General features: G+C 42.9%; 2 protein-coding genes across 12 annotated transcripts in view; one reads left to right on the forward strand and one right to left on the reverse strand.

The window, feature by feature from the left end:
• Positions 1-959: 959 nt before the first annotated feature.
• Positions 960-8,496, reverse strand: LOC310685597 (galectin-related protein A-like). 7 transcript variants are annotated; one of them, XM_083458309.1, is made up of 6 exons: positions 7,366-7,384; positions 6,746-6,843; positions 3,642-3,830; positions 3,381-3,469; positions 1,918-2,092; positions 960-1,269 (listed from the first exon to the last, which is right to left on the reverse strand). In XM_083458309.1, exons 4-6 carry the CDS (start codon positions 3,422-3,424, stop codon positions 1,126-1,128), a joined length of 363 nt encoding a protein of 120 aa, XP_083314435.1. In that variant the 5' UTR covers positions 3,425-3,469; positions 3,642-3,830; positions 6,746-6,843; positions 7,366-7,384; the 3' UTR covers positions 960-1,125. The 7 variants fall into 7 exon arrangements, with proteins under 7 accessions (XP_083314435.1, XP_083314431.1, XP_083314430.1 ...); XM_083458305.1 differs by lacking the exons at positions 3,642-3,830; positions 7,366-7,384 and adding an exon at positions 8,391-8,496; XM_083458304.1 differs by lacking the exons at positions 3,642-3,830; positions 7,366-7,384 and adding an exon at positions 8,254-8,361.
• Positions 8,393-27,782, forward strand: part of ZFYVE26 (zinc finger FYVE-type containing 26) — a 44,982-nt gene continuing 25,592 nt past the window's right edge. Inside the window, exons 1-17 of one of the 5 annotated variants that reach the window (XM_083456191.1) lie at positions 8,393-8,524; positions 9,791-9,988; positions 10,728-10,806; positions 12,338-12,427; positions 15,091-15,631; positions 15,801-15,931; positions 16,782-16,946; positions 17,083-17,171; positions 17,492-17,655; positions 18,454-18,666; positions 20,581-21,240; positions 22,267-22,359; positions 22,986-23,057; positions 23,785-23,933; positions 24,462-24,660; positions 25,624-25,887; positions 26,059-26,169. In XM_083456191.1, coding sequence (XP_083312317.1) covers positions 9,798-9,988; positions 10,728-10,806; positions 12,338-12,427; positions 15,091-15,631; positions 15,801-15,931; positions 16,782-16,946; positions 17,083-17,171; positions 17,492-17,655; positions 18,454-18,666; positions 20,581-21,240; positions 22,267-22,359; positions 22,986-23,057; positions 23,785-23,933; positions 24,462-24,660; positions 25,624-25,887; positions 26,059-26,169 — 3,211 coding nt within the window. In that variant the 5' untranslated portion in view covers positions 8,393-8,524; positions 9,791-9,797. The remainder of the gene's footprint in view (positions 8,525-9,790; positions 9,989-10,727; positions 10,807-12,337; positions 12,428-15,090; positions 15,632-15,800; positions 15,932-16,781; positions 16,947-17,082; positions 17,172-17,491; positions 17,656-18,453; positions 18,667-20,580; positions 21,241-22,266; positions 22,360-22,985; positions 23,058-23,784; positions 23,934-24,461; positions 24,661-25,623; positions 25,888-26,058; positions 26,170-27,782) is intronic. The other 4 variants (XM_083456193.1, XM_083456192.1, XM_083456194.1 and 1 more) reach the window with 4 other exon arrangements.

The following is a 27,782-nucleotide window of genomic DNA, read 5'->3' on the forward strand; positions in this document are numbered from 1 at the left end:
GGCCTATGGATTTGGTTGTTTGTGGAAAACAACTTTATATAATAAAACTCAACCGTCACAACCAGAGGGAAAGATGATGTGCAGAGTTGCTGCGTTTGGCTGCTGGTTCAAGCCTGAGCATATATTTTTAAACACTATAATATGAAACCCTCCCACTCAGTTCTGAAAATTACTATTTTCTGTGCATCCAACCTTTCATACCAAAACATTTGCCCAGATCCCAAATGCACCCACAGAGAATTCTGTGTGCTTTCTCTGAAGTCATATAGCAAGGATGGAGAATCTGTTGCCCTCCAGATGTTGTGAGACTCCAGTTTCTTTCAGCCCCAGTCAGCATAACCAATGGTCAGGGATGATGAGAGCTATAGTCCATGTTCACCATCCCCCTCACATAGGAAAGCTTGATGAGAGCTGCACCTCGAGGCTAATTAATATAAATTCTGTATATTTGCTTCTTAAAATGCAACTGTTAGACAAAAGGTGCATGTAAAGTCCTGTCTTCCTAGTCTGATCCACCCTTATGTTGGGGTATGCACACGATGTGGAACAGGGACTACTTTATTAGAATGCTCCTATTTCTCACCACATTGTTTTCTTCACGTTGTCACTGCATGACTGTCCACACCAAAAATGCTTCAGATCCAATGATGTACAGCTGGGAAAAAGTACAACTACATATGTGCTGCCTTTTACCATATGGTAGCTTATCATAGGCTGTGTACATAGTCTCATTAACTCTACATCCTCCCATTGCTGGTTTAAGAAATAGTGTACACATGATGATAGCTACGCTTCATATCTATCCTGTCATTTCTTATGAAATACTGTGTTTTGATGTGTTTCCCCTCAAACCAGCTTCAATCTGAATTGAGAAAAAGAATCTGAGTTTTAAGCCGGTGATGTGTAAACAGCCATAGACAAAAGTGCTGCAGCTTGAAAAGAATGCACATTGAAATATATTGCTGCAACTTATCAAGGTATAATAGGGCTATTTATAGAGCTCAGCCTTCATTTAAAATCTCAAGAAGCACACATAAGAGCAAAAGTAAGGAACAACATCCAATGGCATAAGGAGAACATTTCTTCACCAACCAAGGGGAGATAGGGGATTATATATTCTTTTCTTCAAGCCACTTTGGTGAGCTTGATGTCTCCGGAGATTTGTAAAGCTGTCACCCTTTGCATAGGCTGCACGCGGTGAGTGAAACTGCAGAGCTGACGTCCATCAAGCAAGACCCGAATCTGCTGATGCTCGCACAAGAGCTCCATCTGAAAAAAACAAATTAGATCCATGGGTGGCAGGGGCAGAGCCTGACAGCAATCCCAATAAAGTTGGGCACCCACAAAATAATGAGTCGCAAGCTTATTGATTTTAATGGGACTTGATTATGCGTAGATGCTTTTGAAAATGAATTGGAAATACTACACTGGAAGTCCTACTTAAATGACAACCATATTTTATTATGACTTGACAGCCTAGTAATATCTTCATAAATAAATAAATAAATGGTCTTCCTTTTGATCCTGTAAATACAGATGGAGCAAATAGAGGACATGTTTATTACAAACACGACCACAACTTTAGTCCCAAGCTCCTATAGTTAGATGATCAGAAGAGTTGAAAGAGAAAATCTGCCTGAGGCCTTGGAGAGCTGCTGTCAGTCAAAGGAGATAATAATAATAATAATAATAATAATAATAATAATAATAATAATATATTATTTATACCCCGCCCATCTGGCTGAGTTTCCCCAGCCACTCTGGGCGGCTCCCCATCGAGTGTTAAAAACAATACAGCAATACAAAACTGAGCCAGATATAATACAAAACAATACAATACAATACTGGGCCAGAGGGTCTTAGGCAGTTTATATCATTATCTATATATCTGTCTTCCATACTATCAAGTAAAATTACCTTAAATGATTCCCCTGCTGTAAATGGGAAGTAAGGAATGGTTTTTTCCTCTTTACCCCATTTCCCACCAATCCGTGAATTCCGGACAATGGATTTCTCAAGAAAGCTGACCGCAAGCAACAGCCCAATGTCCAGATTGGCATCCATGGGGTCACAGAGCAAAGTCACTGAAAAACTTGAAGGAATGAACATGTGATAAGTAACAATTCAGCAATCTAACATGATAGTGAGCTCAGTTATCACATGCCATGGCATTATAATGTCATATTTGTTTCCAGGGTAAGTATGGCCTAGTCTAAGGATGTGAAACCTGTGGCCCTCCAAATGCTGTTGAACTGCAGCTCCCACCGTCCTTCACCACGGGCCATGCAGACTGGGGTTGGTGGGAGCCCAGCAATGTCTCTGGAGGGCCACAGGTTCTCCAACCCTGCATTAAATGCTTACCTCCAGCTGCAATTGGAGAAAAATAGCTAAACTGCACTGGCCTAGACCCTGAAAAAGCATTATGAGAGCTGTCCAGAAACATACATCAGATATGACACAGAGCCTGCCTTTTTAGTGTGACATCATCATAGAGCTCTGTAAGAAACAGCACAGATATATGCGGCGATGATGCATTGAGCATGGCTACTCAAGCAAATTTTAAACAGCTCCAGACATGCAGATTAATTTTCCTTCAGCACCAGGGGTGATGGGATAGCTTTTTGCAGTGCACATAAAGCAGCAGGCCAGATTAAAGGGACAAGGCAGAACAAAACAGCAACAGAAGGAAACAGCTGGGGGCTACAGAAGGAGTTGGGTTCCCGCTTTCTGCCTACTGGTAGGGCTGGCCCTGTGCATGGGACATTATTCTGGGAATGCCTCCTCTGGGAACAGCTATTTCTTTTCCATCTTTGCATCAGAAGTGTTGGAATGATCCAGTCAAACAAACAATTATAGCAAAGTTACAACCCATTTCCCCTGCCCTCCCAATGGGAAGGATGGAAGCACACAGCACTGGCTCATGCGGAGGGGGAGCCTTGGTGACAGTAGAGGTAATTCTGTGTTGAATCAGGATGATTCAGTGCTCCAGCCACAACTGAAGCAGAGATGGGTCAGCAGGTTTACCCATCCCCAGTGAAGGCGAATTGCAAGAAGCATGCAGAGTTCCAGCAGGCAGCCACCTTTCTGAGTGATTACTTTGGGTTCACAGGAGACTTAAGTATGGAATCATAGAATATTAGAATTGGAAGGGACTAGTGTCTGGATGTGTGAGCTAAGAATGGTCAGTTATGCTCTGTTGAGCTACAGTGCTCAAAAATAGTGAATTATGTTCAGTGCTCCTCTGATGTTCTCCATATTGACAATACCATCCCTCCCTTTTTGCCCAGCTAATGCTATTCCTCAATAGGTCTGCACCTATGAGCAATTATCGCCAGATACATCCATGAAGCAGCTGCTAGAATGCCGGCTGACACACTTGCCTCTTGGGGGCAGGGCATATTACCCCCATAATAGTGATTTTCATGGTTGGCCTTAGTCCTCCTTTAATCTCACCGACGTATTTCTCCACCTAATGGGGGAAACAATAATTCTGAATATGTGTTTGAAAATGACATCTGTACAATAAAATACAAAGCTGCATATTTATCTATTACTAATAGTAATACAGGAGTTTTCTTCCTAGGTGTACCTGTCTTTTAAGCTCTGCATTAAAAACAACAAGATAGAAATCTGTCTTATACCAAGTCAGACTATTGGTCCATCTTGCTCGGTACTGGAATAATGTGACTAGCAGTGGCTCTTCAGGGTTTCAGACAGTGGACATTCCCAGTCCTCTCTGGAGATGCTGGGATTTGACCGTGGGACCTTATGCATGCAGAGCAAGTGCTCTACCTACAACTGAGCTACAGCCTTTCATCCAAAGAGCCACCCTGCAGGAGAAAGGAAAATGGATGTGAAGCTCAAACCGTTTAACTGGCGTTCACTGAGGGTTACACCCAGATAGCTGTACGCAAGAGTGCTACCTTGGACTGCAGGTCTTGCTGAGGATTGCACTGCCTCATGAAAGCATTCCTTTACACCTGGGGCCCACAATGTGGGCACTACATCATTTTCAGACAGCCCCCTTGGCACTTGTCAAGGCCCTGACCCCTCTCAATTTTTTAAAGTAGTTTTTTGGGCTTTTGGTTGGTTGGGGAGCTGACTTTTAGAAAGATTGCCTGCTTTTTTTTGTCTCGATTTTATTTGGGGGAGTTTGCGGGGAGGACTAGGTGTTTTGCATGTTATGGGGGTGGGTGAGCATCACCTGTTTTTCTTCCATGAAATGGATATTTATGGTACCTCCAACAGTTCCAAATGTACCCTCAAGCCCGAAAAGGTTGAATAACCTCGTTTCACACTTGGGTTACTCTAGACCAGGGGTAGGCAAACTAAGGCCCAGGGGCCGGATGCAGCCCAATCGCCTTCTCAGTCAGGCCCACGGACGGTCTGGGAATCAGGGTGTTTTTACATGAGTAGAATGTGTCCTTTTATTTAAAATGCATCTCTGGGTTATTTGCGGGGCCTGCCTGGTGTTTTTACATGAGTAGAATGTGTGCTTTTATTTAAAATACATCTCTGGGTTATTTGTGGGGCATAGGAATTCATTCATATTTTCTTTCAAAATATAGTCCAGCCCACCACATGGTCTGAGGGTTAGTGGACCGGCCCACAGCTGGAAAAGGTTGTTGACCCCTGCTCTAGACTTAATAAATGTGTAGTGAACAGTCAGTGTAATACAATGCTTACAATGTCAGACTGGAAACGGAGACCTGTGGCTGTGTACACACAACATATATTTAAAGCACATGACTTCCCCCCAAAGAATCTAGGAACTGTAGTTTATTAAGGGTGCTGGAAATTGTTGTTCTGTGAGAGGTAAAGTGCTTCAAATGTATGGTGTATACACAGCCTCGGAGTCAAATCCTAAGCTATGAAGCTCAATAGGTGACCCATCTCTCTCTTCCTTAGCTACCTCAAAGGGCTTTTGTGAGGATAAAACTGCAGGGGAGGACACAAGCGATGAAATGGGAAATGCTGCCCCTGATCCTAAAGAAAGTGTCGTCTCCACTGACTTTCATTTCAAGGAAGCCAAACCATAGGTAAGCACTGGAACTCCTGGAATTTCTCACCACTCAGAGATTGGGGTAGCACATAACAATATGCCTCTTATTTCAGAACTATTGTTTTTTTATTTATAGGCTAAAGCATGGTCTCTGGTTGTAAATACTTTGACAGTTTTTGAAACATTACAATCTCCTCCCACCCTACACCCACTGCCAAATCCTGTTTAAGAGAGATGGCTACTCAACTGGGATAATGCACCTGTGGCCCTCCAGATGTTGATGTATTAAAATAACCATTGGCTATGCTGGCTGCAGCTGATGGGAGCTCTTGAGTCCAACAACATCTGGATGGTCAAAGGTGCCACATCCCTTGCTCACTAGAGGCATAGCAATCCTTCATTGAAACCTTCTTGAATACTCCAAGGACAAAACCACTAATCTCGTATTCTGGCATAACTTTGAACTCTTTCCCTCCAGTCCTTTGGAGAGATGGAGTGAGGGGACCTATCGCATGAATACTTGCTAAACAATGAAAAAGCACTGATCACAGAATGGAATGTAATCTGGAATGTTTGAAATGTGTGTCCAAACACCTCCTAGAGCAATTATGAACTGCTAGTACAAAAATGTACTGTACTGGATGACTCTTAAGCTGTGCACATGACATTTTATTCTAGAATCAAAGCAGACTGAGTGCTTGTTTTTATCTACATAGTACACAAACAATCTAGATCTACTATTTGCTCCTGAAAAGTGTTCATTCCAAAAATAAAAGCTCCTTGCAGATTGATTCTGTACTGCACCACAATGCCTGCACAAACACCAAGCCATTTGTAGCACAAAAATATAGTGTTTTCTCAGTCCGGAATTGTTCATGCTTGTCTTTAGCATGCTGCTTTCAATCTAGATTGATTCCTGGCGCTGCCATCCACAAGGATGGGTGCGGTTACCTGATATGCATTTTTAAAAAGTTTTCATGACCGTCATTGGTTATGCTAAAGCCTCACAGTTGCAAAACATTTTCCATTTTCAATTTAACCAGTTATTTCTATAGAATCTTAATCTTAAAATGCCATCCGTAGAAGTACTTTGCAGTAGCTTTTCTTGTGCAGCCTGATTCTCAATGGATTTACTCAGAAGTAAGTCTCACTGCATTCCGTGGCAATTTATTATTCTTAAATTTATATCCTGCCCTTCTTGCCAAGGTGGCAAGTGATTTAAAAAAAAAAAAAAAAAATGGACTTAAAACAGTTTCAAACATCTAAAACAACCATGTTATCTCACAACTAATAATTTTCATGGTTGGCAGGAACTGCAGCCTTGACTTACACCTTTCACTGACATAGTCACTTAAAATGGGTAGAGAATCGCTTGGCTTATTTACAATATGGTAATTGGGGGAAATGTATGCTGCTGTATTCGCAAAGGGTAACAGACTGGTTTCGTTTGTCTCGCCTCCCACTCTCTGAGCCCTCTTTTTCTGCTTCTGATTTCAATGCATCAGAAGCATTTACCGGTAATAGCACTCTGTCTGAACAATGTGAATGCTGCAGCCAAACAAAGACATTTACGGGATTAGCACTGGCAGGCAAATCCATATCTGATATTTTTTTCAGGATTCAAAGAGATGTAACAATAAAATGAATAAGTTAAATAAAAACTCATTCGCCTCTTCCTCTTTACATACTTACACAAATAAATAGGCTTGCAAGAAAGTAGAAAGTAGGTTTTTCAATACTTACGGTTGTGCACCTGTCATTTTCCGTCATGGTTTTTTTTTTTGCCTGTTACACTCAGGCCTTCTTAGAAGTCTATGGAAAAAGTTTTGTTCTTTTCCTGCCTATAAGCAAAACAAACAAAAGAGCCAGAATAGAGGATGTAGTGGGGAACATTATCTCTAGCAAACACCAGTTAGACACCACCCATGCAGATAGCTGAGTCACACAACAGTCAACATCTTCAGATGGATGCCGGACAGAGTAAGAGGGAAGAATATTTGACATAATGCTTTGGGAATAGGGGAATTTGTTCATTTTGCCATTGATCAACCAGTAAGTTTCAAAGACTGGCTTCAGAGGTGCAAAAACAACAACAGTTTTTATACACATATACTAGAGGATATACTTGTACCCTTGTCACATACAATGGCATATAAATAAATAATGCCTGGAAGTACATGAAATTCACTGTGTTGAACAGCACTAAAACTGACAATAAGGCTGAAATAAATTAGTTCACGATCAGACCTGAATGGTGAAGTAAACGGCACCCAATGAAATGAAAATTTAACAAGTTTTTTCACCCTACACATCAAAATCCTATACAGTCAGAAGCAAGTAACACTCAGTTCTGCAGGACTTACTCCCAGGTATGAGAGATTGCGGTCTTCATTGACCTAAAAAGTTATTTGCTATTAGAAGCTCTAATAATAAACACAATAAAAGAGTCACCTCCCTCCAAAGGGACTAGATGCATTCACATGTAATGTAGGTCCCACAAAGGTATTTCCTGAAATATACCAGTCCTGGATTCTCTGAACTGCACTGCAGGGTTGTAGTAAACTACTGTACTCTCTTCCACCCTCTTAGCAATATGAGTATAACAATATTAGACCACTTTGCCATATAAAATACCCAACATTCTCTTAATGATTAATTTTATTAGCATTAATTATTGGCATGTTAACTGTTTAATATGTTTGCAAATGTTAGGGTGACCCATTTTCTTGATGTAAAAGATGACTTGGAGAGACTTACTACCTTTTGTTTTTGGGTGCACAGGCCCAATCACAGCTACGCAATAACCCTAAATTTCAAAATTGTTTTCTATAGAGCCACAACCATTTCTCTGTTGAAGTCGCCACCAGACTTCAAGATGAATCAAGAAGTTCCAGACAGTAGGTGTGTCAGTCTAACATTTTAGTCTGTGTGCTCTGCTTTCCTAAATGTCAGTCACAGCTATTACTTGCTTCATTGGCTAGCAACATTAAAACATGACAGTAGGCTACAGTAGTTTTTTTTAAAAAAAGAATGGCTCGGAAGGCCTACACGTTTTGCCTGATGAGACACTAGCTTATTTTATTTTCTATAACGAAAGCTAGGGATCCGGCCAGCTAGTGGAATAAAGGAGGAGTGTATGGTAAATCTGGGTAAATCCCAGCCAACCGAACTAGAGAGGATAAGGGAGAACGGGATCTTCGGGTGAATACAAATTTTTAAAAATCAGTAAATAAATTGTACGTTATGCGGACCACGAGCGCCTGTCTTTCCAGACACGTGATATTTTTGCCCGCTTCAGAGATGGCAACTGTTGGGCTTCGTTGCCCTAGAGAAAGATGGCGTCCCCCTTGCCCAATAAGCCGGTTGTTCCGTCTGTCGCTTCGATCACCTGATTAGCTTTTCAACATGGCCGCGGCAACCGGACTTGATTCTGTCTGGGAGTGCAGGTAGCGCTGATGACAGTAGGATAAGCTCCTGAGACGAGGCGAGTATATTCTACTGGCGGTTGGACCTCTCTTCCTGGTGGGTCCTATGCGAGGCACGAGTTGCTGGTTCGTTGCCTGCGCTGCCTTTGCATGCCGGGGGAAAGTATGCGGAGGGTGGGGGCGAAAAGGAAAAACTCCGCTGGGTGAGAAGAGACTCGGAGGAGGACGCAGGAGAGCCTCCTGCCGGGGGTATTTAGGCGGAGAAGTTCACATGATTTGGGCACGGCAGCTTGCTTGCCGAGACGAGCGAGGAAGGCACTAGTAGACTGTTGCGGGTGGTTATTTAAATATAGCCAGGCTTTTAAGTTAACAGTTGCCCACGTGATGAGAGTAACCTTTTAGCAAAGTTGTCAAGTATAAAAAGCAGCCACGGAACGTCAGTGCTACATTCCTTTGCCCTCTTTGGAGTTAGCTCTACTGAGCTTGTTTGGTGGGACGTAATTCTGAGTGAAGGTGCCTACTTTTAAGCTTGATACTTGAATAGTAGTGCCCCTCAAGGTACTTCTTTAAGAAACTGAAATGTGAATTGGAGCAAGTTGCATGATCAAGGGGGGCTTGATTCATCATAGAGTAGCTGGGCAAAGTTTATTTGGCAGTGGAAAGTTTCCCACAGAGCAGTTAAGTCAAATGTGGCACCATAAGAACTGTTCAGATATAATAAGTGAGCCTTGCTTTATTAATGAGTCCACTAGATGACTTAAAGTTTTGGTATTTTTTTTTAACCTGCAGGAGTAATTCTTGCTGGGCTAAAAGGTTTTGCTCATCTTAATGCAGAATTTGCTAACACTCTCTAGCTCAGGCTCAACCCCACCCCCCTCAGAGATTTCCATATCCTCACAAAGATTTAACCCCTTTTTATTGCTTCCCTTGCATCCATACTGTCCCCTGTATTTCCACTCAAGATCAGCTTAGTCTCTCAACTTGTTATTGTTAGGCCTGAGGGAAGGCTAGACACCTGCAGTTTCCACTTTCCTGTTTTCACTCTCATCTGTTTACCTGCAAATGTTTTGACGGATTTTCAATGGGCAAACAAGACAACTGCTATTCTTGTTATTTTATAAAAGTGTTTGTTTGTTTGTTTGTTTGTTTGTTTATGTGGACAATCAAGTATATTAGGTTAGTTGTCTGTCCTGCTAGACATTCTAACTTTGTGTGGGGAAAGACTAAAGTTCCACTTCTAGACATGAATCTTTCTGTAAATTTCCATCTCTCATTTTAGGAAGTGCATTGTAAGTGAATGTTTGACAGATATGATTTAAGAATAGGATCTGATGAGTTCTAGTCTTTTGTTTGCATTTTGAAGCAGGAAGATGCATCCATTTGGTAAGGAGGAATCTGCATCCCTGGAACGGCTCTTCTGGTTTTTTTGTGATTGTGTGAAGAGGGAAGACTGGGAACTTGCACAGGCCTGCATTCCTCAGTTACACCGGTGGCAGGAAGATGGCTGTGAAAAAGTGGAAAGGATCCTTCATGCTTTAATAGTCTGCCCTTCTCATCTAAGGTGAGCACTACATTGACTTTTGGTAACTAACAGTTGAAAGTGTGTGAAAAAGTTGCAAGTTTTAAAGTATTACAGTGCAGTTTTGTACATAGATGCACCAAAGAAAGTCCCATTATTTTCAGTGGGGCTTATTCCCAGGTAAGTGAATGCAGCCTTAAAGTATGTTTTGAGTGTGTTCCTTATTAATTTCAAAAGGGCAGCAGTGTTAATCTTTTGCAACACAAATAACAAAGGTTATTGAGTAACAAATTTACTATGATATTGACTTCTGTCAACTCCAGTTCACCATTGGATACATTAAGTGTTATCCTGAATAGTAGGAACATAGATATTTGCAGAGGGGAAGAGTGATTATGAACTTTGAGGAAAGAAGGAAGTGGAATGCAGAAATGTGAAGATGGTAAGAATTACATAACAGGGGCGATTCACAGAAAACAATGTTTGAAAACACAGGTATCCTGACATTTGTAAGTCAGTTATCACAAATGATTGTGGCAATTCCATAGACAAGCAATAGTGCTGAACCTCTTGATATACTGCCATTTACTGCTTTCATCTTGTAGTCTCCCTTTGAATTTCCTTTGTTCAAGAATGGATTCTATTGTGGTGTGCTTTGAGCACCATTGCTTTGGGGGGTTATGAGCTGCTCTTGCTAGGGCTGCAGTTCAAAAGTTACTGAGATTTCTAGATAAATTAAGTTAGTATGGAAAATGACTAATTTGGGGATATCTCCTTGCAGGTGTGGATCGAACCACAGTCCTCAAAAACTTGCTTGGTTTTGGCTCCTTGTTTTGCAGACGTGGCTTGCATGGGAGCAGGTAAAAAAAATCTGTTCCATTCCAGATAAGAAAATAAAAAAGGTAAAGGTACCCCTGCCCATACGGGCCAGTCTTGACAGACTCTAGGGTTGTGCGCCCATCTCACTCAAGAGGCCAGGGGCCAGCACTGTCCGGAGACACTTCCAGGTCACGTGGCCAGCGTGACAAAGCTGCATCTGGCGAGCCAGCGCAGCACACGGGAACGTCGTTTACCCTCCCGCCAGTAAGCGGTCCCTATTTATCTACTTGCACCCGGGGGTGCTTTTGAACTGCTAGGTTGGCAGGTGCTGGGACCGAGCAACAGGAACGCACCCTGCCGCAGGGATTTGAACCGCCGACCTTTCGATCGGCAAGTCCTAGGCGCTGAGGCTTTTACTCACAGCGCCATACTTCTGTCCTAATTTGAGAAATTTTGTAGCACCCAATGAAGTTTGAGAATTGCTGCTGTTTTAGTAATTACACAAAAAAAAGGGAAGGCTATTAAAAAAGGCTTTGGCTATGACCAGGCATAGGCAAACTCGGCCCTCCAGATGTTTTGGGACTACAGCTCCCATGATCCCTAGCTAACAGGACCAGTGGTCAGGGATGATGGGAATTGTAGTCTCAAAACATCTGGAGGGCTGAGTTTGCCTATGCCTGGCTATGACTGTAACATTATGCTCTTCTTCAATTAGTTTGATAGTGCAAGTCCTGTTGATATTCTGAATGGATAGGCCACAATGCAAAATAGCTAGCTCTGTTCAAATAGCAAAACGATGCATATAATGATGCTTTCTTTTCAATTCTTGCAAAACGCCAGTGGCAGTTCTAAGTTTTTGATGTTCCTGCCCTTGTTCATTGAAAGGCAGACTGACTTGCAGAACTTACACAGATATAGATTCTGTCATGGGGATAAAGTGATAAGAAAATCCTCTGCTTCGTTTCTGTGTGCTAAGTAGCTGGCATAGTCATAGGAGTTGACTCAGTAAGAAAGTTGGCAGTCTTACTGAACCAGTGGGCAAAAACATTCTTTTAGATTTGGCAATGCACCACCCTCCAGCTCTCTGCAAGCACCACCCTCCAGCTCTCTGCAAGGTTCCCATAAATTGTTCCCTTAGATTGTAGCTGTCATTTTTTAAACTAATTGAACCAAATATTTAGTTTATAAGTACTGGCAAGTAAAAGGTGTTGGCTGAATGCCTGTCTATTTGAAATTAGTCTATTTGAGCAGGAAGTATCAAAGTAGACTGGGAAATAAGTTGCAATATCTCCCCAGCTCCTAAAAGCTTTAAAGCATCTAAAATGTCTACCAAGAAGCTCTCACTAGATATACCATACTTTTCTGTATATAAGACTAGGTTTTTTTACTCTAAAATAATGTTAAAAACGGGGTCGTCTTCCCCCATTTTCATCAATTTGAGTCCCCCGAAATAGGGGTTGTGTTATACATGGGGGGGGGGGGGTTATACACAGAAAAATACGGTATTTTATTTGCATACCTATTCTAATACATATTCCAATTTCTTTTCTCTCTCTCCTCCAATCATTCCAGAAAACAGTTCCAGAAGCTCTCCAGAGAGAAACTGAGTTCTTGCTTCTCCTAGAAGAACTAGAAAAGGATGTCTCACATGCTGTACTAAAGGTGTGATTGCTTCTTGTGGGTGAACTTGGTTCAACAGGTGTTACATTTAATGTTGCTCTTATGTGTGCAAAGCTCGTGTATGAACAGCGAATTCAGCTGAGCAGTACAGCCCTGAGATAATTCCAACTCCTGGAATTCATATGAAATGTGGGGTGATCCAGGAGTTAGCTGGCTGTGATTCAGATGAGCAGTCACCACTTCAGTTGTTGGTCCGAATCCATGCCTATTTAAGTGGAATTTGTGTGGCTTGTTAAAAAAATATAACCTATGTTACCTAGTTTTCTTGAGTGTTTTGATTGCGATCTCTATGGATGTTTGCCAGCGAGGCTTCCCCCTTATGCTTAAGTTTATTGCAAGTCAGCTCCAGCCTTCTGAAGATGACTGATTATTGGGAATGTCATTGATCCCTTCAAGGGGAACAGTCATACTTTGGATGCATTAATTTGGGGAAGGGCCAAGCTGAGTGGGAGAGCACATGCTTTTTATGCAAAAGGCCCCAGGTTCAAATGCCGGCAGCTCTAGGAAGGGTTGGGAAAGAATCCTGCTTGAAACTCTGGAGTCTGTGTGGGTTGTACCAAGCTTGATGGACCAGTAGTCTGAATTGGTATAAAATATATTCCTATGTTGCGATTTTATCTTACTATCGCTTTGTCACCTCTCTTGTGAAGGTTGATGGTTATTTGTTTTTAACCTAATATGTCGGATTCTGGACCTCCCAACATAACTCATAAACAACAGTTGGGGAACTGCCTGCCTTTCTGTAGTAAAATTGTTAGGCCCACTTCAATTCCGGAAAAGTTGTTCAGTTTTAAGGTCCATAATGAAGTATTGTTCAGACTGCTAGTGGATCTGCATAGCTCTGTCTTCTAGTCCCAAAGGTCTAGGTAATAGGAAACGTTCTGAGTCTTAGTGTCAAACTCTTAGGCTTCTCAGTTTTTTTCTGTAAGTGCTTTGCTTTCGGTTGTGGACTGGATATTGCCAACCTGAGATCAAATACCAAATGGTTCAACTGATTTAATTTTTTTCAGGAACACTGTTTATGAGTTCTACTTGTTTTAAGAGGTCACCAGTTTATTTTTGATATTATTGCATCCTATATTACCACATCATTCTACTTGTGTAAAAAACTTCATTAAAGAAAATGAATGTTTGTGGAAGAGAAAGGTGCTCTAGGATCATGTGTCATGATTAACAAAATGCAGTCAGAAACTCATGTGGCTGTGGTGAGAAACCCCTTAAATAGGACTGAAAGAAGAAGAGAGAACCATGCGGCTTTCTATACAAGATGCAGCTGGTTTAGCTTCCCTTTGAAAATGTAACTAGCTATTGATAAGGCTTTCTGAAACCTTTACTTCATGATTTAAAGCTGATAACTACTGCTTTGATTTTAAAGTGCTCCCTGGCCTACTCTTTAGGTGTAGAATAAATTTACAAGAGAGGCTAGGTAAAGGTAAAGGGACCCCTGACCATTAGGTCCAGTCGTGGCCGACTCTGGGGTTGTGGTGCTCATCTCCCTTTATTGGCCGAGGGAGCCGGAGTACAGCTTCTGGGTCATGTGGCCAGCATGACTAAGCTGCTTCTGGCGAACCAGAGCAGTGCACGGAAATGCCATTTACCTTCCCGCCGGAGCGGTACCTGTTTATCTACTTGCACTTTGACGTGCTTTTGAACTGCTAGGTTGGCAGGAGCAGGGACCGAGCAACGGGAGCTAACCCCGTCACGGGGATTCGAACCACCAACCTTCTGATCGGCAAGTCCTAGGCTCTATGGTTTAACCCACAGCGCCATCCGCGTCCCACAAGAGAGCCTAGCACATGTGAAAATATTTTGATAAAGAAATGCTTGATGCTCATTCTGCCCTTTACTTGTTTAACAGTCATGTTCATAAGTTTTCTTGCAAAGAAGCTATTTCCTGGCAAAAATGAAGGAAATCTAACCAGAGTGTGACAAGTGGGATAGAGTGTCTCTGATTGGGAGTTATAATAACCTGATAATTCACCTTTATCAGCAGGAGCAGCATGGGGAGAAAGGGAGTTTCTCTGCTGCAGGGGTGGGGAATATTTGGCCCTCTAATTGCTGGACAGCATCACCATCCGATCATTTATTTCTCCTCTTGTTTCTGTCAATTTTGCATCTTCTTACTGATTTCTTTTCAATAGCTATGAGCATTAATCGTGTTTGCAGTTTTTGTTCTTTGGCCTAGATAGCAGACAATGGCCCAGTTCACACAGGAGAATTAAAAAGATCCTTGCTGTGGCCAGACATCTCTGCTTCGCTGCAGCAGCTATTGGTTCTACAGTCATCTAGTGAACCTAATTCCAGTCTTTTCTCTGTTTTTTCACCATCAGCTCATTCATTCTCTGCCACTTAGGGGATACTTCTTATAGCACCAGAGAGGAGCAAGGAAGTCTCAGGGACCCAACAACATCATTCTCCTCTGGTGCTACATGAAGAATCCTTGTAGCTGCAGTATGCAGATAGAGTTGGAATGGGGCTGTCCAGCTGCAGATCTTTAACTATGTTTGGGGCTCTCTTAGACCCCCAGTGTAAACTGGGCCAATACTGTTGACAGCTGCTCCATATTTTATATATCTGCTTACCTCTTTACGTCTCTCAGTTGTATTTGTGGAAAGAATCTTCTGCTAATCCATCTATTTCCCCAGGAACTATATGAAGCTTTTGGAAGCAGGCATGGGCCAAATAGGAAGCCGAGAGATGGAGCCGTGCAGCTGTTCAGTGCCGAGGTGTTCTCTGCTCTCCGAAAGATGCTGTTGCAGGCTCCTCGGAAGCTGCAAGCCATCTTGGAGCTTCTCCAGAGAGATTCTGCCGAGCAGAGCTCTTCGCTCTCACACAGCGGCTCTCCACAACACATCTTCGTTGACTTTCTCTGGGAGTCCCTAAAATATTTGAAGCGCCTCCAGCTAAATCCAGAGTTGTCAGAATCTGGTGGGAGCGAGGCCGTGGATGAAATTTATCGTGCCCTTGGCATGTTGAATTTGGAGGTGGAGAATCAGACTGGAGAGCTACGGCTTCTCTGCCGAGAGCTTCTGGATGCCTGTTGGGCTGAGCGGAGTCCGCTGAAAGAAGAGAGACTGCTTGGCTGTCTGCTCAGGAAAGACAGCCATGCCTTGCTCAATCTGTTCAGCAGTGTATTCATTGAGAAGATGAGAGCGAAGCTGCTGGGACTGAAGTCACCTGGCAAAGGTTTGTTTAAATTTGCATGTTCTCTTTGCTGTGCAATGATAACTGTTGGCTTAGTTTAACCAGGAGATAATTGGTGACTGTAGCTAAAATGTATAGAGAGCCTGCCCATCTTGCTGCTATTCTGTGTCTTAACTATATGTGAAATTAACCCAACTTCTGGGTGTTTCAGGTACTTCTGAACAGCTGGATGTAGAGCGGGCAGTGATGGCATTGTTCTTGGATCGTGAACACGCTCCTTCTTGGAAAGCTGCCTATTTCTATTGCCTGAGCAGCAACAAGCACTTTTTGGAACAAATTCTGGTAAATCACTTATGAGACATTCACATAGGAGTTGAGTAATGGATCATGTGGCTGCCATTGTTTCTGAATTAGGCAAAGAACTTTGTGAACTCACTACCAGTATTATCATCAAGATCTTTGGCAAATGTGCTGCAGTTTTAGTGGCTTAATAGTTAGGTTAGTGAACTGCAAACTAGAAATCTGTGTGCTTCATGTAGATGCTTACTCTGATTCATAGTGTAATTTAGGTATTTCTTTCTTGGATTTGTTTATTTTTGAAGGTGGGCTTACCTATCTAAATCAAGGGGCTTGTTATGAAATGGTGCCTTTGAAAAGGTCTGAAACAAGAGTGTAAATAGTGTATAAATGTGAATGGGATTTAAGTGAGTTGAAGCACTTAATATAGATATTAGCATCTGCTTCTGTGGAGTCAGGCTGAACGCCCACTGTAAGTACTGTCCAACCCAATTGGCAATAGCTAGCTCTCTTAGATCTCAATAAAGGGTCTTTGTACCCAAGATGCCTGCTATTGAACATGGAACCTTGACGCATAGAAGGCATGCATTCTTCATAGCCTTAGTTCCTTTGAATTGGTCCATGCCCAGTACAGGTTTTGGATCATTATGCTAGAATGATTTGTGTCTACATAAAATGCTGAAGGAGTCATTTGGAACTAAGAGAGAGGGGTAGCGATAGCACATTTTATCCATACATTTTCCAGGGGCTGCCTTCCTACAGGCCAGAGGAACAGAACATGAAAAATATCTTAGAACTGTTTTTAACATTTGCAAATTTAACTTTGCAATTTTAACTCTCCTTCCCACTCAGGCATTCCACAGTCTTAAAACAAACAAGTGGTTCTTTTCTCTAGGGTACAGCATTAACTTTATTGAAAAGGGAAGACTTCTCCAGCCTCAGCAGTTTACTACAGCAAGAATTCAGCCACCTCAGTCGCCTCCTGATATTGTTAGGGTGGACTCAGTGTCACAGTTTAGAGTCGGCAAAAATGCTGCTGTGGACTCTTCACAAATCTCAGGTACGTCAGGCCTCATCAAGGCTGTGAGGGAAGGCACAGTGTTTTTCCTTGCTTTGATTCCAGTCAGTTTCTTAAGAAGAGGAATTGGAGGGCTTTTTTTGCTTTGAATGGATGCAAACCTATTTCTCTTTAACAGGGTCTCCACAATGACTCAGTATTAAAAGACTTCTGTGATGGACTGTGTGCCCAAGTGGAAGTTCTTGAATGGTGTATTCAACAGAATAGGTAACAGCATGGTGGGGGGGGGGGAACCTGTTGAGAATTATGCACAATGGGTGGAGAAAGCATAAAATTCATTTGATATACAAATGTTCTGCAAGGATGGATGTGCACATCATGGCTGATGTCCATGAGGCCTGGGGAATGTGTGCAATGGCCAGTTGCTACACACATTAAGCACTCAACTTACATTCCCCTTAACAGGTATATAAAAGACTTCATGCAGACAAATCTGAATCAGAGTGTTGTGAATCCTTCTCTTGAAAAAATGTGCGGTTACAAGCTAACCTTGCTGCCATTGAAACTAGGCTTCTTTTCTCTTGCAGTAATATTATCCCAGAGAAAGTTCTTCTGCAGCACTTGCACAGTTTGGAGTCCCACACATCCCTTTACTTTCTGCACCATCTTACTAATCTTGTGGCCCTGAACGAAGAAGCTGTCACTGAACTTCTTCAGGCAATTCCAGCCAGGGACACAGAACAAGCTCAAGGTAAAGGGGGGTGGGGGAGAGATGGCTGTAGATATGACCAAGTTTCCATCTAACCTGTTTGTTGGATACACTGTTGTTTGTCATGGCAAGAAGAGCTTTGCTAGCATTTTCTTTTGAGTTTCTAAGAATATTGGCTTAGTGTTGCCTACGAACCAGAGAAGAAAACTACGTTCAGTTAAAGAAGCCAGCTTCATAGCACATAGTTTGATGTTGGCTTGTTTAGAAACTAACCAGAGCTTGTTTAAAGACTCTGGTTCATACAGAATGCTAGGCCATGATTCTTTGAAACTGAAAGCAAATCATGAACTGGTGTGCATTGTTTTTTGGGTGACATTAATAGCCATTGTATATGGGGATGAGACAGATGGGGACTGTGGCACGCGGGGAGGTGAACTGCTGTTCCTGCTGTGGTCCTAATTGGAACCATGTGTGTGTGTTTAGTGTTTCGGGGGGGGGGGGGGAGGCTCCCACTGCTACAATTCAAATCTCTCTCCTCATTGTGAAATGAAGGTATAGGCAGGGACAGTTCCTGTTGGGGCTGCAATGAGAGTAAAAGGTTAAAGCCCACATCCACTCACAATACAGCCCCAACCTGTTTCTCTATTTTTCCTTCTCTTCCTCAGACACACACACAACCCCATGTGCTACACCAGTTGTTGGTCTGCAGCTTCTCTAACCTTGTTTGGGATTGGGTGGGAGCACTGATTCCAGGCTCTGGAAACAACGGAAATGTTAATAACTTCCCTACAGCTGAGCAAACTCAACTTTCCATTTCCCACTTTCTTTTTCTTTTTTTAGATTCAACGGTGATGGCAGCTTCCAGTCATTTGAGCCTGCGTCGCAATCTCATTCTGTTCCAGGCATTTTGTGCCATGAAATATGCCATATACGCTCTCTGTGTCAATGCACACAAAGATTCACATTGCAAAGACTGCAGGAACTTTTTTGTCAATGGCCTCCCTGAGGAGATGCCTGGCGAATGCAAATCTGCAGATCAGCCGCTTTGCCCAGGTCTGGTAGCTTCTACATACCTTGTAACAAAAGTCATTGTTGCTTTTTATTCGGTGTTCATCTACTTCTTTCTGCAGAACAAGAAACATCTGAATAGTTTTCTTCCCCAGAACTGTAATGCTGGTGCAGCAAGAGAGGTTGCAATCTGCTGTGCCATCATTTCACCATGATCGGTTGGGATGGTGTGCTTTCATTCCTTTGTCCCATCAATTTCTTTGGGAGTGATCTCTCCAGTAGCCCAGACTTCATAGGGGAAAGGTGGGATTTATGGAAGGAGATGATCACCAAGTAAGGATTTATGGGTAAAGGTGTGGAAAGGAGTCCATAGGATCAGTAAGTGATTTCTAGAGGTGTAGGGCAGTGATGGCCAAACTTGGCCCTCCAGCTGTTTTGGAACTACAATTCCCATCATCCCTGACCATTTAGCTAGGGATGATGGGAGTTGTAGTCCCAAAACAGCTGGAGGGCCAAGTTTGGCCATCACTGGTGTAGGGTGATCCAAAGTAGCAAGGCCAGAGGTTTAGCTCTTTGGGTACCACACTCTGGCCCACTAAGCTGTAAGCCTTTATGGAGGGGCAGGTTCCACATGCACTTCTCTTTCTTCCACTCTCCTTAAAGCCATTCATTGCTGCTACAAGGAGACTTTATGAGTGCACAAACTGGAATAGGTGGACCATAACGTACAGGGAAGTATTACGGCATATTTCCTCTTTTTTTAGCCTTTTCAAGCTAAGGGAAATTTTATATTGGCAGTTGCAATCATATGTAGAAGGTTTGGGTATACCCATGGGCTGATTTGTGGAGGCCTTGGCTGAGAATTCACCCTTACTGTAGGAGCAATTACGTCTTTCTTTATTTTTACAAGTGTGTAAAATAGCACAATAGCTGTTGCACAAGGTCAAAATGTTAACTGTTTTCCTGATAAGCTGTGAATTGAATTATTTAATATGGGCTCACAGTTGAGGATAGCATTTGGGTTTTATTTATAGATTGAGTTAGACATGAATCCGTAGACTCCTTCTCTTTGACTCCCTTGTCCTAGTGCTGCTAGTCTAATTCTGTACCCTGCTTCTATTATCTGGATGAGATGGGCTAATGTGTCAGGGCAAGAGCTGTAGCTTAGTGGTAAAGCACATGACTTGCATGCAGAAGGTACCTGGGTCAATCCCCCGAGTCTCTAGGGCTGGAAAGGACCCTCTCCCTGAAAACCCTGGAGAGCTGCTGCCAGTCACTGACTTAGACGCATCGACTCTCTGACTTGGTGTAAGGCACAGCCTGCATTCTGTTTTTGGAAATGGCAAGTGCTGCCTAAGTGATGTTGAATGTCCAACTAAATGCTACCTTCTTTATTCTGTGGCTGCATCAAAACCCTCAGGAGAGTTTTTAAACTGGGGGCATTTAAGACAGGTGGCTGGGATATGAAAGTTGCCTAATTTTCAGGCGCATTTATATTTCTGCATATTCAGCAGGCAGACATTAAAGTTAGAGGCTTTCCCCCCTCTTGAGTTTTGTTTTTGTAAACAATATAAAGGTTTATCGTACATATTTATACTGGATATTGGCATGCCCTAAGAGGTTTGTTATGTAAAGAGGTGTTTTTATATTCTGCACCATCTGTGTGTCTTATGTTGCTTTGCAAAGAACAGATATGATAGGTCCCTACCCCAAAGAACTTACAAGGGGGTACGTGTAGGGGTTTCCTAGGGAAGTCATAAAATGTGATGGGGGAGAAGGTAGAAAGGGTAGAAGAAAGCGCTGGAGGAGGAAGAAGTGGAAGAAGACAGGGCTAGAGAGGTCAGGGTGCATGACTCCCATAGTTGCATAGTTACCTTTATCTTGAGCGTCTAGTCCTTGAATGAGGAGAGCAGGGGAAATAGTAAATCTGTTTCTAATGTTTTGTTTTCCCAAATGCAGATTATGCAGGTCTCTTTGCTCAGTATCTTGCCAAGTGCCAGCAGTTTTTAAGGACTGTCCCTGTTCCTCTACGCCTGGAACTCCTGGAGAACATCTTCTCCTTGCTCTTTGTCTCCTACAGCGACCTCTGCAGTGATGATCCCCACGAGGAGGACAACACAGAAGAGTCTGTCCTCGAGAAAAAGAACTGTGCCGTCAGGAGGCTTGAGCGTTGTGCTAGCCAAGGCTCTTCCACCTCGGCGAGTCCACAGCACTCGGCAGAGCCCGGAAGGAGACCTGAAACATGCACTGCCTACGGTATATCTCACGAGCATCTCAGCATCCCAAAGCTGCAAGATTTGCAGTCAGATAGTAACAAACGTGAGTCCTTCAGCTGGAGCCATCTGGATTTGAAGCATTTCGTCCGTGACACCTCTGGGTTTTTAGCGGATGATGTAGCAATGGAGATCATTCTCAACATGCTCCATGACCATCTGAAAGAAATGGAGGGCTCTTCCCCCTGGGACTCGAAGCATGTGGCTCAGGAAGAGCTTGCATTGCTGGACTGCTTGAATGTGTCTGTTAACAGAGATGGCTTTGGTTGTCGTGTGCAGCTGCTCTCCAAGTACCTCTCTGAAGCTCAGTGGCGGCACAAAATAGTGCTCAGCAACAGAAATGCAGGTAAGGGGTTCCAAGTGGTTTACTACTTCAGTGGCGCTTTGAAATGGAAAAGCAAGCAGCAAGAATCTTCATACCGTCAAGGAGCCAGGGAAGAAATAGAGCGCATGTTCATGGCTCCATGGGTCAGATCCTTATTAGGATGTGCCTTGAGAGGAGTGGGTGGGGCCAGTTTGACAGGTGGGCAGGGCCAGCATCTCTCACAGGCAGCAAGATGCCTATAATGAAGGCCCCTGCCTTTGTTATAGCAGCTGTTTCAAAAGGCAGCACTTGCAACGCCTCTTTTGGCAAACCCCTTACCCACACCTGACTTAATGTATGACTCTGGGGCTAGGACAGGTGGATGTGGTTTGCCCAAAATGGTTTCACCGGCCGAAGTCAAACGTAACCATCATTATTTTTGATGGTTGTCCCTAATTCTAGGCAGCTTACTGTGAGACTGCACTAGAAGGTACTTCTCTGCTGTCAGTAAGCCCATTCCAGTGTTTCCCAGTGCTCTTTTTAGCTTATCTGCCACAAATTCTCACCGTTCAGGTCCCTTCGTAAATTCCCTGAGCTCTGCAAAACGTAGCTCTTATTGCCCATCCAGAAGTAAAATGTGTCAGTTTACACGGGGTTGTCAATCTGGTCCCTACCGCCCACTAGTGGGTGTTTCAGGATTGTAGGTGGGCGGTAGGGGGTTCTACAGCACAAGCTGAATCCTCCTTCCATCGAGCACTGGTGGGCGGTAAGGAAATATTACCATCAAGAAAGATGCATTAGTGAGAGGTAGGTATAAAAAGGTTGACTACCCCTGGTTTACACAACAGCTTCAATGTTGTGGCTCGAACTTAAAACTCCATCATTTGATGGTTTTATACTTGAAGGAGAACTTGGGTTTTATTCAGTGTGTTAAGCTCGGAACATGTGAGATTGCAGCTTCTACCTTCTACTTGGTTACTTTATGCTGTCATTGTTTGCGTTGAATGTGGGCTGTGACTGAAATAAATAATGGAGTCCCAACGCAGTAGCTGACTGTTGCTCTTCTAGGAGGTCAACGTGTTCCCAGTAAAACATGTGGAAACTTAACCAGGGGGTCCAGCTCAAAGAGGAGGCACAGCCTGTCTCAAAGGCCAAAGCCAGGTGAGGTGAAGAAAACCAGCTCCCCCCTTTCAGAACTGCATGTCTGTGATTGTGGGGATTTGTGGGGCTGTGACCCATCCTGGTCTACAACTAGAGCCCTGAATAAGTTACCAGTATTATAAAAAACCAGACTGATTTTTCTTTTGTTGAAAAAAGAAAAAGCAGTCTGTTTATATATATATATATATATATATATATATATATAAAAGAAAAATCCATTATTTATTGCAATGTTTATGTGAATTTTATGGAAATTTAATGAAATATATCTATATCTATCTCTATCTCTATATATCTATATATCTATATCTATATCATCTATATCTATATCTATATCTATCAGACTGTATAACTTTCAGTGCTCACGTTAGACTTGGGACCAAAGAAAAAGTATCGATATGTTGTAAGTGCTGGTCAGTGTCCTCTATGTGAGAGAGAAGCCCCTCTGAGGCTCTCTCCCCAAGGCTTGATAAGCTATTCTTTTAACAATGTTGAATAGCCAGACAAGCATATCAATGTTACTGGCTTCTCTCTTTCTATCATTCCCATGGAACCTGGAATAAAATGTTCTCAATTGCTTTGTGTGGCCAAAGTGTATTTCACAAACTGCTTGTTTTCTTCTTCAGGTCAGAAGAAGGGAACCTCAGGCCCATCACTGGCAAGCACAAGCAGTGAGTTAAGTCTCACCAGCACATCAGGTACAGGGCATCTTCCTTGGTCGCACTGCCATGCTTCGCTTGCCATGAAATGCCTTCTCCATGATGACATGACTACTGCCTGCTCATATGTCTTTCAAGAGTTAGGAGAAGAGGGTGGCAACGCAAGAATGGGCCTTTTCTGCAGTGGTTCCCCATTTGTGGAATGCTCTCCTCAGGGAGGCTCACCTGGCACCTTCACTGCATATCTTTAGGTGCTAGGCAAAAACTGTTTCTCTATAACCAAGCCTTTGGCTGATTAAACAATGCATGGCCTATTCATTTGTGTTTGTAGGAGGGGATTAATATTCTTTGTTGTTGTTATATGCATTTTGTGTTTTCACCTTTGTGTTGTAAACCACCCTATCACCCTCAAAAGAAGCACAGTATATTAATAATAATAGAAGATATTCTTTATTTTCTCTTCTGAAATTCGGCTGAAGTGTTAATTTTTATTCTGTTGCAGAGATATAATTTTTAAGGGTTTTATTATTAATTTCTTTATCAACTGTTGGCCATCCTGGTTAAAAATGCTGAAGGGCAGCACATACATTAACATTTTAAACTTAATTAACTAATTAAAAACCTCTTGAATGTTCTGCAATTACCCAAAAACAGCAGGAGTTGGCACTGATTGCTTACTTTGTGTACATCTTCCCCAGTTCAGAATCAATAGTGATTACCTGATAACTGCTACATCTCCCTCCCTCCACCTTCCCTCCATTTTTAGATGGAAGTGAGAGTTCACTAACTGGCTGCAGTGATGTAGAATACAGGATAAAGCCTCAGCAGAACTCCCTCATCCCAATGATGCTTTCCCCACCTGAATCTCTTCTTGTTGCCTGTATCTTGAGGGGTAACTACGTAGAAGCTCATCAGGTAACTCAATAGCCACTGTGTGGTGTTTGTTTTGAAAGTAGCTGGTTTCTCCTGGATGTTATCGTGCATCCATTATATGTCTAGAGCAGCCATGGGATTAATCTCCCATGGTTTCTAGCTATTCTGTGCCCATTCTGCATACTGACCCTGCATCTACAGTCTTGATGTGGCAAATGGCCCTCTCCCACCTGTCCGCTTCCTCCCCTGCCAGATCTAGTAAAGGAAATTCAGTTTGGGACGGGAGAAGCAGGAGACACACAAATATTGGAAATGTGTTGTTCACCCACAGCCTGTCAGGGGTAGAAAACCTGGTAGCAGTAGCTTTATTTGCCTCACTGATCTTTCTAGAAAAATCTATGGATCTATGCTGTGTTTTGATAGGAACTTCAGAAAAAGGAAAGAAGAGCTTGCCAGTGGAGGAGAATTTATCATTCCCCCCCCCCAAGTGAACATCTGGAACATTGATTAAAAAATACTTCTCCCGCCTAATATATACGTATGTCGTTTCTCTCAATTCCACAATGACAGGTGGCGATTATGTTTAGTTTGGAGGCGTCTTCTTCCTATGGTGAGCTGATATTCTTGGAGCGTTACCAAGAAGTGATCAAGGAGTTGGCAAAAGTGGAACACAAGATTGAGCACCAGTCATCTGAGGGATCTGGAAACCTCAAACAGTCTGGAAGTGGCCGTTCAACACTGCAGGCCATTGGAAGTGCTGCAGCAGCAGGTGCAGACTTGGCTGTTGGCTTTAAAATTTGGAAAATGGGTGGGGGATATAGACAGACAGACACACACACACACTTGGGACAGGTATGACTTTCAAGGGAATTAAACTGTAGCTTACTATATAATCTGCTTTGTGTCCCACCAAACTAAATACAGGCTATATACAACATAGGCTTAAAAATAAACAAACCCCAACCCCTATCGATTTTTCTGCCTGCTGGGACTGCAAACATAGAGTGGGTGCAAGCAAGCCCCTGATGGGCTGCAGTCCAAAGCTGGCAATCTGGATTTGGCTTGATGGGATGAAAGCTGTGCAGGCCTGCTGGAAATTCAGTGTCTCTCCCCGCCCCCACCGCCCCTGAAGAGTGTCTAAAAAAGAAGATTGTCACAGATGTTCTCTAAAACTAATGCTGCAAGGGGAGTAGCTCAGCAAGAAATTACTTTCCTTACGTTTGCGTCAGGCACTCTTGGTTGCAGCACCTTTTGTCAATTGTCTTCTGTCCCTCACTTTTTCCTGATCACAGTAAAATAAAGAGAGTGCTATAAAAGCATCACACAGCAGTTCAGAAATGAAAATGTTTTGCAGTATAAATAAAAAATGTTCCGTTTTGTTAATCATAGTAATAGAGAGAGTAAGTGGACACACGGACACGTACACACACACACACACACACACACGGGAGAAGTGAGGACATGCTTACATAAGAGCGATGAGGGACAAATGAAAACATGCAAGTAAGGAATCCATGTTGGTATTGGATACAGTGAGGGAATAAGCAGCCTCTGTTCTCTGCTCTGTCATCTAAAGCCATACTAAGCATGAAAGGGAGCTGCGCACTCCCAGTTTTGGACAAAAATGAGAGAACCTAGGGAGGGGTCTGATATATTCAGGACTGAAATCCCATGTTGCCTGTTAACTGTGGCCTCAAGTCATTAATGAAGCTTACTCTCTTGGTTTCCCAAGGTATGGTGTTCTACTCGATTTCGGATGTTACCAACAAGCTCCTTGCCCCTTCAGAAGGCCTTGTCCCTATGCTCCAAGAGAGCTTCTGGGCCAGCAGTCTCCAGCTAGAGCATACAGATCCTCTGAGAAATGTTGTGGAGGGCCTCTGCCCCTCCGCTATGGCTCTCTTTGACTTGGCGTCTACTCAGTGCCACTTATGGAAAACCTGCAAGCAGCTCTTGGAGACAGCAGATAGGAAGTTGCATAACAGCCTTGAAACTAAGGGTAAGCTTCTCTCCTTTTTTTAGGCGCTTTGACCTTGAAAAACAAAATGTTTAGCACTAAAAGTAACTACAACAACTATGGCCTCCATAGACCTTGTATGTAATCCTGTCAGCATAATTAGTTTCTCTCTCTCCTGTGTTTTCTTTCTTTGCCTTCTGCATCTGATACCAGGCCGAAGACTTGATTCTGTTCTCCAGGGCTTTCTTGGCATGAGGGGTTTCCCAGCAGTTCTTCAACAAATAAGTAAAATTATCAACACATCACAAGGGCAGCCTAAATCAGGTAACTGATTTAAACATCATTCATTCGCTTACACCATGAGGACTGATTCTTGAGAGTCACCCCTGGGCTATAGATCTCCCTCCTGAGGTCAGCTCATCTGGCTTCCTCTCTGTTGGACATTGGCTGAAGGATGAAGATTTAGGGTTGCATCCTGTGGCGTTGCTCAGCTGACAGTAAGGCTTCCATCAGTGGAAAAGGGAGAGAAGCATTTTTTGTGAATCCCTCTTCTCTTTGCAGCCCCCTCTCACACCTTACATCTTCTCATTCAGAGTAAGTTTAGGTTTGGGGCATCTTGAGGCTGGATGGCAAGGGGGAATAACTGAAAACCACTCCTTTCTCCATTCTTCTGATGGCAGCTTTACTCTTTTGGAAAGGCTTTCAGCCTTTGACCGTCTGTTTTGCTGCACCTCAGTTCACTGACTTCATTTGACTGTTTGCTCTGTGAATTTATTGTTTGCATTTCCTGCTGCTGGTTTTAAACATTTTTTAAAAACAGGTATTTTATGTGGCTTTTATATTTTTGCTTGCTTGCATGATTGTGTGTGCTTGTTGTTTGCCACCGTGGACCATTAGGAAAGGTGGATATAAATGTATTTAATTAACCTGAGCAAGAAGATAGGGACGGATGCAGACCTACATTCTATTAAGCTGGCTATAAGGTTTTTCTTGGGCTTGTGTCTGCATTAAAGTATTGCTTTAGGTATATTATCACAGACTCTTGGCCACGCTAGATACGCTTTGTATTGTCACTGTGGGTCCCTTAGGAATCCTATGTTGCAGTGATTTCTGAGGGTAGCATAAGATATCTGCTCATTTCAACAGAATCCCAAGGAAGGCTTTCTTGCTTTCCTCTAAATAGCAAGCTCTCAGCTATGGTTTTTATTCAAGGCTGTACAGGAGAGAGTGGACACAAAATGTCTTTTTGTTGTTGTTAATTGCTTGAAGTTGTTTCAAGTGTCAATAATCCATACACCTTGTGTAGGATAAAATAGGAATCAGCAGCTAAAGGCCCAAGGCCAAATCAGTTACTTGAAAAGCATCATTTGGGTCTCTGGCTGTTAGTTGAGGGATGTGAACAGGATGACTGTGTTAAAGGACTTGTTGGCTGTACACTTTGAATATATATATTGGCATGGGGGAGCAGTTTTACCACTGCCCATACTTTATTCAGAAGGACTCTCCTTATTAGATTACGGCTATGAACTGTATATTGAATCTTCGTTCTGTTGTGAGTGTAGTTTCAGCAGTTGTTGTTCACTGGCCAACTGGTGGGCACCCAAGCAGGAAAAACCCTCACAAATATTGGTGCACATCAAGTGTGGGGAACATTTGACTCTCCAGATGTTGCTGAACTACTGCTACCATCATTTCTGGCTGTTGGCCATGCTTGCTAGGGCTAATGGGAGCAATGTCTAGAGGGCCCCAGGTTCCCCACACCTGGTGTTCATGGAAGCTGAGTTCCAGATAGCAAAATTGAATATGTGAATCGGCCCTTGGAAACCAGAGAGAATCTAAGTTGGGAGTTTTAGTGATCCTGAGCTGATGCTTCAGAGAGCTGCTGCCAATCATTCGATGGTACTGGGCTAGATGGAGCAATGGTCTTATTCAATGCA

Source organism: Podarcis tiliguerta, assembly GCF_965153285.1.
Source record: "Podarcis tiliguerta genome assembly, chromosome: 1".
NCBI classification, from domain to species: Eukaryota; Metazoa; Chordata; class Lepidosauria; order Squamata; family Lacertidae; genus Podarcis; species Podarcis tiliguerta.

Excerpts from the sequence above, each read along its gene's own strand:
- LOC310685597 (XM_083458305.1), bottom strand. The coding sequence starts at position 6,772 with ATGACGGAAAATGACAGGTGCACAACC. Across the intron at positions 3,470-6,745 it reads AAAATGACAGGTGCACAACC|GTGGAGAAATACGTCGGTGA; the intron begins GTAAGTATTGAA and ends TTCCCCCATTAG. Across the intron at positions 1,270-1,917 it reads CAGCAGGGGAATCATTTAAG|ATGGAGCTCTTGTGCGAGCA; the intron begins GTAATTTTACTT and ends TGTTTTTTTCAG.